At 56.7% G+C, this 17,589-nt stretch overlaps 2 protein-coding genes across 2 annotated transcripts in view; both read left to right on the top strand.

Moving 5' to 3' along the window:
• Nucleotides 1-219, top strand: part of LOC105854448 — a 6,816-nt gene extending 6,597 nt beyond the window's left edge. The window contains exon 4 of the mRNA XM_012733487.1: nucleotides 140-219. Coding sequence (XP_012588941.1) covers nucleotides 140-219 — 80 coding nt within the window. The remainder of the gene's footprint in view (nucleotides 1-139) is intronic.
• On the top strand, nucleotides 7-12,135 carry EXOC3L2 (exocyst complex component 3-like 2). Its single transcript, XM_004694190.2, has 10 exons — nucleotides 7-67; nucleotides 1,985-2,096; nucleotides 2,992-3,093; nucleotides 3,181-3,281; nucleotides 3,433-3,543; nucleotides 5,169-5,304; nucleotides 7,897-8,019; nucleotides 8,349-8,504; nucleotides 9,250-9,371; nucleotides 11,471-12,135. Exons 2-10 carry the CDS (start codon nucleotides 2,007-2,009, stop codon nucleotides 11,757-11,759), a joined length of 1,230 nt encoding a protein of 409 aa, XP_004694247.1. The 5' UTR covers nucleotides 7-67; nucleotides 1,985-2,006; the 3' UTR covers nucleotides 11,760-12,135.
• Nucleotides 12,136-17,589: the final 5,454 nt, after the last annotated feature.

Here is a 17,589-nt window from a genome sequence, read left to right as displayed (position 1 = left end):
CCCGCCGGAGGCTTCCGCTGGCCGACCGCTACGCGCTGCTGCACTGGCACAACCAGGTGTACCCCAGGTGAGCTGGGTCCCGCGGAGATGCACACCTAGGGGCACACAGAGCCACTGCCCCCAGCCTTGGCCTCTTCAGGTCCCGAGGGCCAAGGCACAGCTGAGGCTTCACCCCAGCACGTCAACACCCCTGACCTTTCCTCCAGTTTTGAGCGTTAGTGGCATCTGCCATCGTAGGGCACGGCCGGGCACGGCCCACCCTGCTGCTGGAAGCTTAGCTCTTTGGACTCTGCCAGGTTCTTAGCTTCCAGGAGGCCTGGGAATTAACTACAGGCCTGGCCACTCTGCTGGTCCCAGATTCTTAGCACCACAGGGCTTTCCAGACCTAGAACTCGGAAGCTTTCCAGGCCTAGAATCTAGAGCCGGATGGACTCTTCTAGAAACCTAGCACCGTGGACCCCGCCGGTCCTCGCCCTGGGAAGTTCAGTCCCAGCATCGGTGCCCACACACGTCCCACACGGGAGCCTCACTTGGCAACTCTGGCCTTGCAGACCTAGATCCTAAGCACAGCTCACGCTCAGTCCTCACTCCACAGTGTTACTCAGGCCTGGAATCCATGCCCTGGACTCCGAGAACTTCAGGATTGTCAACATTTACACTCTCGGACCCCTAGCCCTGCCCACGCTCCCCAGAATCTGAGCCTCCCGAACCTTCCAGACCTAGACCCATTAGCAACACTGGGCCTTGCAGTTCTGGACTCTCAGCCCGACCCACTGCCCCAGGGGCCCTGCGGCTCCGAGACCCTTGGCCTCGTGGATCCGTGTTGGTCTCAGCCCCCTTGTGCTCTCCGCCTGGGGCCCGAGCACACTGACCGTTCTGTCTCTAATCTCGGTGATGCTGATCTGCACCCCAGACTCTTAGCATCGCTGACCCCCCCTTTCCCTGTAACTTGACCGTGGTGACCCCTAGACCCACTCCTCGGTGCTCCCTCCAGGGCATCCTACTACTGACTCCTGTCATCTTTGAGCTTTAGAATCGACACTTTCACTCCCAGAACCTCAGCACCCACAAGCCTTTGACACCCAGACCTTAGCCTCTCCCCTGCCCGGGTCCTAGGCCTCTCACACCCGATTCAGAGGACCGGGGCACCGTCGGTCCGTCGACGTCTGTCTTCTAAGCATCCAGAACCCCAGCACCATCAGCAATCTCAGTCCTAGACTCACAACTCTGCAGTCTTCACACCCTAAACATAGCCATCCTGGGGGGATGGAATGTGACAGGGCACCCCACCTGCCCCCCTACCCACTCTATGGAGGAACAAGCTGGCCACACCCAAAGGCTGGACAGTGAAAGGCTTCCACAAACAAAATCAGGATGCTGTCACTAGAAAAACGGGGGACAACGGCTGCCAGCCTCCCCCTGGCCCCCCTGGGAATGCTGTTCACGGCATTTTCTCTCGCCATCTGTGGGAGACGCAGGCAGGATAGGGAGTCTGGAAAGCTTCCTGGAGTGATGAGAAATGAGCTGCGTCCCCTGTGTAGGGAGATGGTGCTCTGGCTGAGGAGTACAGGCCTGGGGGTGCGGGTGGGGCACTGGGGTGCCTGGTGTTGCACAGCCACAGTGCAAAGGGGGGCTCCGGCCAGGTGAGAGGGCAGGGACTCGGAGGCGGAGGTGGAAGCGTGGGGGAATGCCTGTGTCTGTCCAGAGAAGCCTTTCTCGGGGCGACATCGCGTGCCAGGTCGTCAAGCCTGGACTTGACCCTGACGTGTCTTGCTGGGACACCATCCATCAGGGAGCTGACTCAGAGCTGGAGCCAGGGGAGCAGCTATTCCAGAGACTTCCTCTGAGGGATGAGCAAAGCTGGCCCAGAGAGGAAGGGAGTGGCTTGGGGTCGCAGACTTGGCAGGTTGGGAGCAGGGAGGGAGGATTTGACTGCCCAGTCCTGCCTCTCACCGCCATCCCTATCTCTTACCCCCATGACTAGAGAGGTCCTAGGGCTGGTGGATATGATCGCCCTGGAGAATGGGGAGCTGGGGCCCCTTCTGTCCCCTGGCACCCTGCGCAGCTTGGAGGATGAATGTGTCACAGATGTTAAGGTACCAGGACTTAGCATTGGCCATTGGGGGCTGGGAGGCTCACTGGTGGGTGGGAGGGGTCACACCAGTTTGGGAGGGTCTCTCTCCTCCCCCTTTGGCTATTTCCAGCTCCTTCTCCCCTTTAGGATTCCTGAGTTCTGTCCAAAAGACAGGGAAATGTAAGTCTCTACGACTGACTTGTCTCTTGAGGCCTTTTGTCGTATCCCAAGAGACGCAGAGATGCAGCACAGGCTCCGTGCAGGGGCCGCTGCAACTCAGAGCGGAGCAGGACAGGCAGCCCCAGCAGCTCAGCTACAGACCCAAAGCCGACGTGGAAAGTCGTCACAAGGCACCAGGGCAGTTTCCCTCTTCATGTCGGTTGTGCCTCAGAAGCAGAATCCGTGCACCCGAGAGCCCAGAATCCTAGACTGGAACTCGCCTGCATTCTCAGACTCACTGTAGGCAAATTCTGGGCCACAGAATCCGAGATGTGTAAACTGCAGAATCCCAGGTGCCCGGAATTCGTGAGGACACAGAATCTGAGACTCTCGAACTACTGGGTTGTCAGAAAAGTCATGATGTATTTTTTTCTGGTTTTCAAGCAAAAAAATCTGTTAGGATTTTTCGGACAACCCCATCATTGTCTTGCAGATTCTGAGAGCAGGGTGCTGAGGCCCATCCAGTCAGAGCGCCCCGACCTGAAATAGACCCAGGACCCTGAAATAGACCCTCTCTGGCTGTTTGGTGCAAGGAGCTTAAAGCCCCAGACCGGATGAGAAATTCCCGTCGGAGGGAGGCTCTGGGCTGCGGAGGCTTTTTGATCCGGCTCAGGCTCCGGGGATCTGTCATGGCGGAAAGGGAGAGAGAGGCACCCAATAGCCCCCCCGCCCAATAGCCTCTCCCACCCCCTTTCCAGGCTCAGACTCGGGCAGCTCTGCTGCGGGTGCTGCAGGACGACGAGGAGTTCTGGGGGAGCCCAGAGGACAGGCCAGGCAGCCTGGCACAGGACGTGTGTGAGGTGGGACCGAGAGGAGGGAAGGGACCGCTGGGCTGGCTGGGGGGGGCCTCACCCCTGCTCACCCCTCCTCATCCCTGGATCATGCAGCTCCTGGAAGAGCACACCGAGCGAGCACCCCGCATCAGCCAGGAGTTTGGGGAGCGGATGGCCCACTGCTGCCTGGGGGGGCTAGCAGAGTTCCTGCAGAGGTACGCGGGCTGGGGCGGGGCTCAGGTCTGGGGGCAAACAGCAGGGTCCAGCAGAAGTGAGATACAACGGGGTACGGGCGCGTAAGTGGGGCTCACAGGCTTCGCTGGGTGGTGCCCACCTGTCATGCCCCTTTCCCTCGCCTCCCCCCAGCTTTCAGCAGCGCGTGGAGCGGTTCCACGAGAACCCGGCCGTCCGGGAGCTGCCACCCGACGTCTACATCAGCAGGACTATCTCCCTGGTCAACTGCGGGCCCCCCCTGAGGTGAGGGCCCCTCTGTGCGGGCGGGAGAAGGCGGCTTCTGGTTGACAAGCCAGCCGGGGATGCTTGGACCCTGAAAGGAAGCTGCAGGCCTAGCCCAGAGGGGCAGGGACTGCATGAAACTGGGGGGCCTTAGGAGAACCCCCGCACCACACAGGAGAATGATCACACAGGAGAATGACAGGATCTTCATGACTCTGGCACCTTAGAAACAGAGCAGCCACACCCAGACGCTCTAAGAATTGCACATCTTTCTGTCTTTTCATCTTACTTTCCTTTCCTATGAACTTCATTTGGATTGCATTTTTTTAACCGGGTGATGTATTCACATGGTTTAACATGCAAGACACAACAGGGCAGACCCCACACTTCCCCCCAACTTCTAGGCCACCAGTCTCTGCTCCTCTCTCCCCCATCTTTGCAGAAGCATCTAATCCATTTAAATGCATGCAAATCTATATATACACCTCATACATACACATAAATATGCGTGCATATTCTGTTCAGATGTGTAGTCCACACATACAACTATATTAAGTGCATAGATAGATCATTTCCTTTCCATTCTAAAGTATTTTTTTAAAGACTTATTTATTGGGCCTCCCTGGTGGCGCAAGGAGTTAAGTCTCAGCACTGTGAAGCTATCACCAGCCACTGCAGCACAAATTTGATCCCCAGCTGGCCAGGGAGTGACCCACATGGCACAGCAGACCTCTCCTGTCTCCCTGCTGCTCCCCTCAGCAGATCTGCCTGTTCTGCTCCCCACTCTGTGTCTGGTGAGTCCTCTCCACACTTCTCTACCCTATACCTCTGGCCTGTACCCCCAGCTCTTGTATGCATAAGTAAATAAGACTTTTTAAAAAGATTTGCAAACAAGAACTGGGGTGTAGGCCAGAGGTGGGGAGGTGAGAGGATTCCCCAGAGACAGAGCGGGGAGCAGAACAGGCAGAGCTGCTGAAATCCACTGCTGAGGGGAGCAGCGGGGAGACAGGAGAGGCCTGCTGGGCCCTGCTGCTCCCTGCCCAGATCAAACTCGGGCCACAGCGGTGACAGTGCTGAGCCTAACCTCTGGCCACCAGGGAGGCCCCTCCTTCCTTTTGGTATTAAAAGTAAACGGAAGGCATGAGAACAGTCTGCTCCTGTCCTTGTAACATCTCGGAGAGCTTTCTGTTGACCATCAAGAATTCCTACCTTCCTTTTCCGGACCTGAGGATCTGAACTGTATTCTGCTGTTGGGTGCAGCCTGGTTTGTCTCATCTGTCCCCAGGGATGCACAGCTGGCTCCGCCCGGCCAGCCCCCTCGTGTGGGACCCAGGGACACATTCCCGGGGAGCCCGCGATTGGGTAGACAGTGCCCAGCTGCCTACGACCGGGCTGTTCTTTCAGCAAAGGAGGGTCAGCTGTCGCCAGGACAAGGAGTGGGCTAGAACTGGGGGAGCCTAGATGCTCAGGGTCAGACTTCAGAATGGCGGCCACCCCACTCTCACCCAGAAACACCAGAGCGACTCATTCCCTCCCCACACACCTGTTACCCCTGTGCCCACAAAATTGGGTCCATTTATGAGGAGCCCCAGGCACGGGGCTGAGCTACGGGGCCTCCTGACTGTTGGCCCCACTGATGTCCACAGGGCTCTGGCTGAGCGCCTGGCCCGGGTGGGGCCCCCAGAAAGTGAGCCGGCCCGGGAAGCAGCAGCCAGTGCGCTGGCCCGAGTGACCCGGCTCTGCCACCGCGTCCTGGCCGACCTGCTGTTCCAGGAGCTACAGGTGAGTGTGGCAGGGAGCTGGGGGGAGCTTGTGCCAGGAGCGGGGATGAGGCTGTCCATCCACAGTTCCTCTGAACCCTTGAACCCGCGACTCAGTGCTCGGGAAACAGGCAGAGGTGGGGATGATGGCCGCATCTGGGCTGCTTGGGGGTGGGTGGGGGGTGCAGGAAGGAAGAGGTGGGAAGTTATAGTCACGGGGAGCATCAGAGGGGGGACCCTAAGACTGGACGGAGTCCTTCCCCACTGAGGTCCCCCAAGCCCCTGCCCAGCCTGTCCTGGACTCTGAAGCCGCCATTTCAGGCTCCTCTGCCCAGAGGGGGCTGTGGGGGGGAAGTGGGACCTGGGACAAGACAGGGTGATGTGTCCCGGTTGTCACAAAAAGCCTAGCCCATGCTGTACCTCAGACTCGTCCCCATGGCTTCCAGCTCTTTCAGAGCAAGAGCCAAAGACCTCGCCCGCTCCCTGCGCCCACGGTGAACATGCCCTTTCCTTCTCTGATCGCCTCTCCCCCACTTTCTCCCTTGTTATTTCACCTTTGGTCCTCCACCTCAGGACCTTTGCACTCGCTGTGCCCACGGCGTGGGCCACTCTTTCCTCCGGCAGGCCTCTTTTCCAGCTAGACCCAGATGTCGCCTTCTCAGGGGACGCTCCCTGACTGCTCCTTTCACGCGGAGATGCCTCAGACCCCTCCCCGCCACGCTCATCCCCAAGGCACGCACTGCTATCTCCTTAAAAGAAAATTTGTCTCGTCTCTCTGGAATGTTAGCTCCTCAGAGGCAGGACTTGGTTGGAAGGTTTCTCAAGTCACTTTTTATTATGGAAAATTTCAAATGTGATGAAAAAGAGGCCGCGACAGTCTGGCCCAGTACCCAGCCCCGGCCAATGCACGCATCCCCACACCTCCCTCCCACTGGATTCTTCTACAGCAGAGTCCGGACGCCCTGTCCTCACACATCAACATTTCACCCTACATCTTCAAAAGATAAGGAGCCTGTTTCAAACAAACAGAACCATCCCGCCATTTTCATACGCAACTCAGGGAACCACCATCCCTCAGTGTCATCACGTTTCAGCTCAGGAGTCACAGTCCCCCGACATGCTTTTAGTTATTAGCGAGACCTGGGCATATGATTGGTCTCCTGCGCTGTGTCCTTGAGCATTCTCTCATGTGTCCCCAGTGATCCACCTGGGCTGGGCCAGCGTAAGGGCTCAGAATGCTTGTTGAATGACTAAATGGACAAATACGTGAATCAAAGGGAGTGGGTGGGGGCAGAGCAAGGGGTGCAAGGAAGACAGTTTCTGCTCCAAGCCTGGCTGCCTGCTTGCAGGCAGGGGGACCTGAGGTGAGGTGCTTGCCCTCTCAGGGTCTCTGCTTGTTCATCTGGGCGATGGGCAGGCTTCCCAGGTGGCCATGAGAAGCAATGGGATTGCAGCCATAGGTGCTTAGCTGGGTGTGGCCACCGTTATCTCCGCGAATGCAGCCTGCATAGCAACAGCAGCTTGTCCTGGGCCCTTTGCTGGGCTAACAGCATGAGCTCATCTTATTTGCACTCATTTTGCAACAAAAGGCCCCATTTTGGAGGTTCAGAAAACTGGGTGTCTGTGGGAATGAGCAGGAAAGGGGTGCTGCCGAGTGGGACAGACACCACCTTCTGACTCCCATGGACGGCAGCCCCATCTGTCCCCAAACCCCTCACACCCCCACCACAGCAGTCTGTATCGCAGGGACAGACCCACTGTGCAGCCCACCTCCAGAGTAGCCTCCAGGGGCCTCCCTCCGTTCCCCCAAGTGGCCACTCACTTGGTTCTATGAACTGATCGCTTGGATTCTCCAATCCCCCCTCCCACCCCCTTTTCATTCTCTTCTCTTCTCCTTTTCCTCCTTCCGTCTTCCCCTCGCTGATGCCTGCCTCATCCATTTCAGCGAAGCACAAACTTGGCCTCCTCCCTCTCTTGCTCAAAACCTGCCATGGCACCCCAGCACCCTGAGTAAACAGTTGGGGCTCCTCACACAGCCCAGCAGGCCCTTCAGCTCTGCCCCCCCAATCAACCCCACGGCTCTACCCCTATTGCCAGTTCCAGCTGCCAGGGCTGTGGAGCTGGGCAGCCCCCCAGGACACCTCCTCTCTTAGAAGGGCCCAAACTTGGTTTAATGCTCTGCTGTCACTGTGTAGAAGCTTCTAATACTTTTCACACAAAGCTGCCAGACTTTCATGTTGCATGAGGCACCGTCCTGACCCTTCTGGCTCTGACTGGCAAGCCCACCTGAAACGGGCACCTTTTCCACATTAGTTCTTCCCGCTTCTGCTTTAGCGCCTCACCTCTGGTGCCCTCTCCTCCAGGAAGCCCTCCATGACTATGCTAACTCGGGGTTCCCAAGCCACTGCCTGCCCACTCTGGGTGGTCACTGCCTGGGGAGCCATCTGTTTCCCCATCTAGACAGTGAGCCCCAAGAAAAAGGGGGCAGTGTGTGCCCCCAGCACTGCACAGCCCTGGTTCCACGAGGTTCTGGTAACACACATGGACTTGGTAAATGAAGACACACGGTGGAAGGGAGAGAGCAGTGGTCTTTTCCCCATCCTGTCCCACCCAGCCACACTTCAACAAGCTGATGCGCAGGAAGTGGCTGAACAGCACGGAGGCTTTGGATGGCATCCTGGGCACCCTGGGTGCACAGGCCCTGGCACTGCGAAGGATGCAAGATGAGCCTTATCAGGTGCGCAGGGGGAGGGCTGGGGGGCAACCGCTGGGGAGTGGCAGGGTGAGATGGGCCTGCATAGGCGGCTCTGGCCCTGGGTTACTAGGGTGTTGGCCGGGTGCAGACTGCTTTGGGACCTATGGGAGATGAAGCCCGGATAATGGGGTGAAGCCTGGGATGGGATGGGGCACCTTTTGAGGGTGGGCGGGGGTGTCTGCGCACTGAATAGGGGCAGAGGAAGGTGCTATCAAGTAGCTCAGAGCTGCCCCTGGGGACTTCGGGGCTACCGCGGGTGGGGGTTCACCCGCGGCTCGCGCCCCGCGCGTCTCCCCCGCATCCCGTCCCAGACGCTGGTGGCCGAGCTGCACCGGCGGGCGCTGGTGGAGTACGTGCGGCCGCTGCTCCGCGGGCGCCTGCGCTGCCGCTCGGCGCGGACCCGCAGCCGCGTGGCCGGGAGGCTCCGGGACGACGCGGCGCAGCTGCAGCGGCTCTTCCGGCGGCTGGTGAGTGCGGGCCAGGGCGGGGGTCTCGGAAACCACGGAAAACCGGGGCTGCAGCGAAGCCTGGGGGCGCCGGCAGGGGTTTGAAACGCGCCCCTCGCCAAGTTTCAGCCTAGGGCAACCTTCGCACCCTTGCGCACTGCGCGCGAAGTGGAGCTCTCGCCGGGACTCGGGGCTCGCCTCTGGGCGCTCTCCCGGGCTGTGGGGGAATCGGGATTCCGTACGTAACCTTGATTGTGGGATTAGTTCAGTTAATCCTCCCCCCCCCACCCGCCTCGCGCAAACTGAGCCTCTTCCCGGGCTCACGCTACAGCTATTCCAGGAGCTTCCAGCTTGCAGTCCTTGGAATGTTTTTCGCTTTTTGTTTTTGTTTTTGTATGTGTGCATGTGGGCGGGGGGGGGGCGCCCAATAACGGTAGTCAGCCGCAGTTGTAACAAAACAAAGAGCGCAGAGAGAACGCCTGTCCACGCACCCCCTTCACCCGGTGGTGACATTTTGCAAACTTGGGCTAGGTGTTGAGGGGAGCCCCAATCACCTGCAAAACTGGCAGTGGCCGATGGCGTGGATTTTTCTTCAACTATTTTTTGTCCGAAAACGTTCGGACAAAGGTTCCGGATGAGGCCGGCCACAGCCAGCCCTGTGCTTTATTTAACCGCGGAGGAAACTGAGGCCAGGAGGGGCGGGGCCTTGGGGCGCGGCCCGGGAGGAGGCCGCGGGGCGAGAGTGAGCCGGCGCCGCTCCCCGCAGGAGTCCCAGGCCACCTGGCTGGACCCACTGGTGCCCCACTTGGCGGAAGTCCTGCAGCTAGAAGACACGCCCAGCATCCAGGTGGAGGTGGGGGTGCTGGTGCGGGACTACCCAGACATCAGGTGAGCGCCCCCCACCCCTCGCCCTCCCGCTCCTCGCTCTCGCTCGCTCGCGGCAGCCAGCCCAGCTCTCCCAGGGGGCCCTGGCATCCGTCCTTGTCCTTGCGTTTCCTGCCCCTTGGCGAGGGAGGGAGGCGGCGAGCGTGTCTGACGGCCGTTTCCTGATGGAAGCAGGGCATTATTAATACGATTTCCCTCCTTCTCCTGCCGCCGCCGCCGCCGCCGCCATCAGGGCTCTCAAACAAACAGTCAGTCACAGGAAGCCCAGGGCAGGGGGAGCGCGGGCGCCGGGCGGCAGGAAGGGCCGGCCCAGCAGGGGGAGTCGCGGGGGACAGGGACGGCAGGGCACACGGGTGCACACGCACGGGACGGTGCCAGGCGCTGTTCCCAGCGGGGGGGGGGGCATTTCCTTTCTGAAAGTCCCTCTCTGGGCCTCAGTTTCCTCACCTGCTGTCGGGTGTCGCAGGGCTCTTTTCACCCTCCCTCGTCACCAGCAACGGTGATGCAGTAAACACCAGTCCTGGCTTACTGTGCCCTCTGTCAGAACCTAAGAGAGCACCTTACACATCCTCCCTATCGAGCCCACCCACAATAAAAGCTGGTCTACAACATCATGCAGAAGCTTTCCCCGCACGTCACAGCTAGCAGTGACAAAGCCGCGACTCGGCCAGCGGACTCAGTGGACTCTGCCCACTCCCGTCTGTGCCCGTCAGGCGGAGGGGCTGCCGCCCCGCTCTCCAGGCAGACGGACATTCGGACATTCAGTAGCCAGAGGGACAACCCCACGCCAGCGCAGAGAGAGCCACCACTGGGGTTTAGGCTCCGGGGTGGGCGTCGCGGGTCCTGGAGCTGATTCAGGACGGAGGAGGCTTCTGGTTCTGGGCTTTGAGCCTCACGTGCCTGACAGGCGCACGGAGCCCTGGACTCCATGACTGGGGCTTCTGAACCTGGCTTTGAAGCTCAGTGTGAGAGCGGTCAGCTGGGCTGGGAGACGCTGACTCGAAGCCAACTTTGGGGTTCTTGAACCACATTTGGGGTGAAAATGATGATCCTGACCCTCTAGGGTGTGGGAAAATAAAGGTGCTGAACTGGGGTGAAGGTGGTAGTGAAGGTCATGGAGCGCTACTTGAGAGGAAGGCTCTGGATGGATGTTGGGCTCAGGATTTTGAGTTGAAATAGGATGGTCCAGGTTCTGAAGGTGACTTCTGGGTGGGTGACCTGGAGCTGAGGTGGGAGCAAGAAGATTCTATTGTGTCAAATTTAGGGGTGATTTGGTTTCGAGCATGAAGTTTCCGATTGGAGTGAGGATCTCTGAGGTGGGGTTTTGTACCACAGTATAGTTTTGTTTGATGGTACTGTGATTCTGAAATGGGTTGAACGGGGGGGGGGGGAGATGAAGGTTCTAGAATGGCACCTGGTTGAGAGATCCTGAGCTTTGGCTGAGGCCTCTGGCACTGCAGTGGTAGAGAATTCCACAACCTGGCTTTGGGTAAGGTGAGAGTCTGGGTGGAATGTGGGTGAACATGGGGTTCAGTGTGATGATGGTAGTGGTGGTGGAGATAAAATGACAGGTTCATGGAGTCCAGGGCTCAGGGAAACAGGCATGCTGGCACCAAGGTGGAAATTTAGGAGCTAACTGAGCTAAGCTAGGGTGAAGGTAGACAGTTATTTAACCAGGACCTGAGACCAGGGTGAAAAGGAAGCTTCTGTGCTGGGTTTGGAGGTGAAGGTTTTGGAACCAATCATGAGTAGGAAGATCTGGAAATAGCTGGAAGTGAAATTCTAGAAGGGGACCAGAATGGGGGAGCTCCTGGGGGAACTGGTGTAAAGGGAGACATCTGGGGGGGACCTAGTATAGGTCTGGTAAGAGGGAGGGCTTGGGGTTACTGCGGAGAGCTACCTAGGGGTCTGTGGGAGGTCTAGGGGGCTGGAAAATAGGGGGCTTAGGGGGCCTGGGGTAAAGGTGATATCTGGGGGGCTGGGGGAGGAGGGGTTTGAGGAGACTGGGGTAGGAAGACACCTGGAGGGTCGCAGAGGGACCTGCGCTCTGGGGGTCTGGGCAGGGGGCCGGCGGGCGTGTGCACCTGTCCCTCCCTCCCCAGGCGGAAGCACGTGGCGGCGCTCCTGGACATCCGCGGCCTGCGCAACACGGCGGCACGCCACGAGATCCTGGCCGTGGCCAGAGACCTGGAGCTGTCCGAGGAGGGTGCCCTGTCACCCCCTCGGGACAGGGCCTTCTTTGCGGACATCCCCGTGCCCCGCCCACCTTTCTGCCTGGGACTCCCTCTCTTCCTGGGCCGCTTGCCCCTCTCCCGGCTGGCCCGGCCCGGCCTGGCCTGTCTGCCCCGGCCTCGGCCTCGGCCTCCCTCGAGGCCTCGGGCACAACGCTGACACTCTCCTCCCGCCTTCTGCCTCAGTGTCCCCATCTTTGCTGCTGACAAACTGCCCTCCTGTACAGCCCCCACTCCTGGCTGCCCGGGACCACAGAGCCCTGGGATGGAAAGATCCTTAGTGGTGTCCCTACTCACCCTCGAAGCCCTGTACAGAAGAAAAACAGGCCAGAGGGAGCAAGGACTTTCCCAAGGCCACGCACGAAGCAGGTTCCCAGCCCTCCTCCCCAGCCCAGCCTGTGGTGAGCTGCGTTCTGGAAGGCTCTACAGAAATATCCAGCCACCCCCCTCCACCCCGCCCTTTCCCCTCACCTCAAGGTCTGGCCCAAATCCAACGTATTAAGGAATGTACGACACTTAGAATAAAGAGGTTTCTATTTAACACAAGGAAGGGCTGAGTCCCCAGTGTGTGGGGGAGGAAGGATGGGGGCAGGGCGCAGGGCCAAGGGTTTCTCACACGCCCAAGGCCAGCCCGGCCAGGGTCCAACTCTCAGGCACTGCAGTAGAGGCTGAGGGCGGCTCCACAGGCCTGGGCTGCCCACGGACACCAAGCCCGGAGGCGGCGTGACTCTGCGGCGGCCTCAGCCGCTCCGAGCCAGGACCCCTCGGTCTGTCAATGCCAAGCGCCTGTCCTTCGGCCCCGGGCCTGGCACTTCCACCTTGGCACGCGTGCCCCATCCATCCTTGGCCGGGAAGCTGTGTCAGGAGAGGAAGGAGGTTGGGGGCAGGGCGGGCAACATCCAGGACGCCCTCCTGGGTTGACGCAGGAAAATCTCAGGGTGGGAAAAATTCCAGCCTCTCACCCCCAGCCCCCTGCCGGATTCTGGTCCCCACCGAGACCTTGAGGTCATCTCCCTGCTGACCCCTGCCCCTCCGGCCCGGCTGGACAGTCTATGATGGATGCTTCCTGGCGTGGTTTTTTTTTTGTGTTTTTTTTTTTTTTCTCCTCCTGAGAAATCGGAAGGAGGAGGCAGCCAGGGGTCAGTGTTGGGGCTGGGGTTGGAACCTCACGCACGTTTGAACTCAGACCTCTTGGAGCCCCAGGGCGTGTGACCCCCCCCCCCCAGCAGGGAAGTTCTTTTCTGGGCTGTGGTTTCTGTCCCTCTCTGGGGAATTGCTTGACCTTTCTGGGCCCAGGATAAGGTGAGGAGGCCAGGTGATGCCTATCACTTCAACTTCGAACAGGACAGCTCCATGTCAGACATATGCGAGGAGCTGCGGTAACTGCCCACGTTTAATTAAAGATGCATTTCCCTGAGATTGGCAGGGCTCTTAAGATGCCCGCACCCCATTTCAGAAGTCATCGTACTGAAATACGATGTATAAAGCAAATGATCCAGCTCTACAAGGTGTGGGGTTCGGCTGGTCCTCACTCTGCAGGCTGCGTGACACATACAACTCAGGTCACATCTAACATGTCCTATCTTAGGGCACTTTCACTGCTACAGAGAAACCTGCCTCGTCAGCCGTCACCCCAGCCCCTCCTCTCTCAGTCACTGGCGACCACGGGTCTTTTTGTCTGTGACGTGCCTGTTCTGGACAGTTCTGATGAACAGGATTCTGTAGCGTGCAATCTGGGTGGGGGTGCGTACGCTGGTGTGTTAAGTGTAGGTAGCTTGAAGCTGCCGGGTGACACATTTGTGAGTGGACAGTACGGTGCTGCTGCCTGCAGGTGTCGCCTCCGGGCACCCCGGGGTGCCAGCTCTGTAACCACAGAAGGGCAGATGTCTGGAGCGCATTCTCCTGTGCAGCTGTCTTTATGCACCCGCTAAGCTCCCTGAGCCCCCACTCTGTTCCTTTTGTCTGCAGGTCTGTAAATGGACTGGGGGGGGGTGCTCATGGCCTGAACCTTCTGTCCTCCTCCAGGATCGTCCCTCTGGTCACAAATGGCAGGACTGCCTTCTTTGTTTTACATTCCACTATGTACATACATACATACATACATGCATACATATTATGTGTGTGTGCTATATATATATATATATATATAGAGAGAGAGAGAGAGAACCACCATTGCTTTATCCATTTTTGGGGTGTTTCCACATCCTGGCTACTGTGAATAAATACGAGGCCTTTTGTGTGGCTTCCCCACATCGTGTGGTCATCTTCTTGTTGAGTAATATCCCCTGATATTCTATTGGACAGTATATTTGTTACCTGTATTTATTTATCCACACTTTTATTCTTGCGTGTGTCTCCGGGTGGGCACTTAGGTCTCTACTTTGGAGTTTTGAGGAACCTGGTGCCCCACATTTTCTTGGTGCCCTTCCCACAAGCTCCGGCTTCTCTCAGATTCTCATTTTCCACTTCAATGAAATGGTGCGGACCTGTATTCAGCACTCGCTGCATACCCCGCAGCGTGCCGAGGAGTTGGGGCGCCCCACCCGGTGGTCAGCAGACCACTCCGGGCAGGGTGGGGCGGGGCCAAGGCGGTCACGTGCGAGAAATTCCCACAGGTGCTGACCAATCGCGAGGCCACAGCAACGTCACCTGTCTGGGCGCACGCAGGGACGAGCTTGCAAATCCCGCCAGCACCTTTTCTGCCCTGGTCGGGACCACGGGGTTGCTCTGCCAGGCTTCACTGGGTGTCCTGTATTTGGTGGCGGCCCTGGGCCCTGAGGAGGGGCTTGAATTCGGCGAGAAGCGGCGGATTAGGCACCCGATGGGCGCAGGATGTGAGGGCAGAAGAGACCAGGGCCCAACCCCAACCACACAGACTACCGCGAGCCCTCAGCCCAGCCTCCCGGGTCCTGCCTGCCAGGCCTGCCGCGGGAGGGTGGGCGGGCGGCTAAGTGGGCGGCGCTTGCTGCCCAGCCCTCGCCGGCCTCCCCACCACCCTGGGAGGTGAGGGCTGGTACTGTCCGCGGAGCACCCGGTCCCCGGGGTCGCGAGGGTCATTCTGGCCACACAACCATGAAGTGGTCAAGCACTCCAGATGGGGGGAAAGATGAAGGCAGATGGGGAGGGGGCGCTATTCAGAAGGGCCGCGGTCATGTCCCTTTCTGGAAGTCCATCCCATTCCTCGAGTCTCCATTCCCTTCTCTGCTCCACTCTCCTTTGGAGGCCTACTCCTTCAGAGTGCCGGGGGCTCTAAGCCCCACCTCTCACTTGGATACCCTCTGAGCCCCGGAATCCCATGCTTATTAATTTATCTATCTATCCGTCTACCATCCATCCATTCACCAGGCATCCATCTTTCTGAGTTCACCCTCTGCCCTTGTGCAGACAGTGTCCTTATGGGATTGACAGTCTAGTGGCGGGGAGACATATCTACCACCCGTAGTCATCAGGGACACAGTGGGGGAGCTCCCAGAACTGAAGGAACCCAAGAGGTGCCTGGCCTTGCTAGGAACCAGGGAGGGCTTCCTGGAGGAAGCAACATCTGTGCCGAGATCTAGTCCACACCTGGACACAGACATGGTTCCTGCCATTCACAATATCCCAAGGCCTGAAGAAGGAAATTAGAACCAATAAATCCACACATTTGCTTATAGTCTTGCCTGGTGCGTTGTGTTATACACATGAAGCAGTCTGCGGAGGGAAATTTAAAATACACACATCCTTAAACTCAGAAACCCCACTTCTAGGAGTACATGTTTTTGTGATACACGCAGTGGTACAAATGTGACACCAGAAGGAAGAAGAAAGTCACCTGTACACTGTTCAAAGTAGCAAAGATGGAAAACAGCGAACACACAAATGAGTAAACTGAGTCGGACAGAGCCCCAGATGAGGGACCGCACCTCATGTCTGATAGGGAGTCTTCCAAGAGACACGGGAAAATGCAAACTGCAGGACAGTGTGCAACACATCTATAATTTTATCTCCAGATAAAGATGCAACCCAATGTGCACTCACAGTTATCTCTGGGGAATAAGATTGGAGGGAGAAAGGAGCTCCCTACCTCCAAATTCTGAAATGTTCTCTTTGGGTTTTAGTTTTTACTTCTTAGAGAAGTGTCATAAATACACAAAAAAGGCATGTGGATCTTTTGTGTAAAAGTCAAGGAATTCCCACAAGTGAACACACCTATGTCACTAACACCGGTCGAGAAATAAACTTTTGGGCTCCCTGGTGGTGCAGAGGCTAAAGACAGCACTATCAAGCTACCCCAGCCACTGCCACACAAGTTCAATCCCCTGCTGTCCAGGGGCTAACCCATGTGACGCAGCCGACCTCGCCTGTCCCCCTGCTGCTCCCCTTAGCAGCGTGTTTCAGTAGATCCACCTGTTCTGCTCGCCACTCTGCCTCTGGGGACTGCTCTCACATACCCCACACCTTTGGCCTACACCCCAGTTCTATGCAAAATAAAAATCTTACAATAAAGGAAGAATTCTTTAAAAAAAAAAAAAAGCTTTTGAATCACCTTGTCATTTTCTATTAGAGTTTGATGGAATTCAGTTGGTTTATTTCTGGGCCCTTCACTTTGGTACCCTTGATTTGTCTATCTTTACGCCAGTAACACATTGTTGGACTACTGCAGGATTTATTTGTTGTATAATAAATCCTGAAATCAGACATTTAGCTTTGCCACTTAGTTGTCTTGGTCATTATTATTCCTTTGCATTTCCATGAAATTTTAGAATCATTTTGTTACTCTTGATAAAAAATATTGTTGGGATTGCATTAGGGCGATAAACAGAATCGGCATCTTTCCAACACCAGCCTTCCAAATGATGAATACGGTTTATGTTGGTTTTCATTAAATTTCTGTTATAGCAGCTCTCAGTCCACTTGTGCCCATGCAGGTGTCTTTTTTTTTTTTCCCCCTTTCTTTATAAAATTAAAAATTTTTTTTTTGCATAGAAGACTTGGAGTGTAGTCCAGAAAGTTGGGTGGGAGTGAGAGGACTCACCAGAGACAGAGTGGGGAGCAGAGCAGGCAGATCTACAGAGACGCACTGCTGAGGGGAGCAGCAGGGAGACAGGACAGGCCTGCTGCACCCCGTGGGTCACTCCCTGGCTGGGGATCAAACTCAGGCCATAGCGGTGAAAGCAATGGCCACTAGGGAGACCCTCCTTTCCTCGCTTTGTCCTTTTCCTAATAAAACTGCCCTTTTGAAACGTAAAATGTGAATGTCTGTGTACGACGTCTTTCTCCTAACAGTGCATTTCTGTGGGCCCCCCAGGGCTGGAGCTGCTGGCTGTTTTATAATCTGATTACTAGTTCAACATGATCATTAGTAGGGCTCTGTCAACTTGATGTTTTTTCTCTGTCTCATCTGGTTTTTGTTCCTTTTCTCCCACCTTCTTATGGATCAAGCATTTTGGTATGATTCCACTTGCTCTCCTTTGCATTAACTGCGGCTCTTTGTTTTGTGACGTTAGTGTTTGCTTTAGGGTTTAGCCCAGACTACCTTCAAGGGACCTACTACCAATTCCTATGAGGTAAAGAACTTCCACAAGTCTATTTGCATTTCTCTCCTCCCAGCTTCATGATACTGTTGTCATGTATTTCACTTTTAAGTATAAGTGCCATGACACATACATGGTAATTACTTTTGTTTGAAATTGTCAAATTTTTTTTAGAAAGATTTGAATAATCAGAAAAACAGCTTGTATATTTACCCACATAACTTTCCATTTCTGGTGTTTTTCATTCCTTTGTGTGGCTCCAGATTCCCATCTGGTATCTTTCCCTTCCGTCTGAAGGACTCTGCTACACTTCCTGTTGTGTGGGTCGCGGGTGATAAATTCTTTTTTTTTTTTTTTAATTGTGGTAATGTCAGCTTTGGCCCTGCTGCCTGCCAGGAGCACAGCGGGGTTCAGCAGGGCAGAGCAGCCCAAGTTGGCCTGGGGGCTGGCACCCCAGCTGCTCTGTACATTGCTATC

This window comes from Condylura cristata, unplaced genomic scaffold, assembly GCF_000260355.1.
Source record: "Condylura cristata isolate star-nosed mole 26May11 unplaced genomic scaffold, ConCri1.0 scaffold00041, whole genome shotgun sequence".
Classification (NCBI taxonomy): Eukaryota; Metazoa; Chordata; class Mammalia; order Eulipotyphla; family Talpidae; genus Condylura; species Condylura cristata.
The sequence above is the reverse complement of the archived record's forward strand: the minus strand, read 5'-3'. Positions and strand labels throughout refer to the sequence as shown.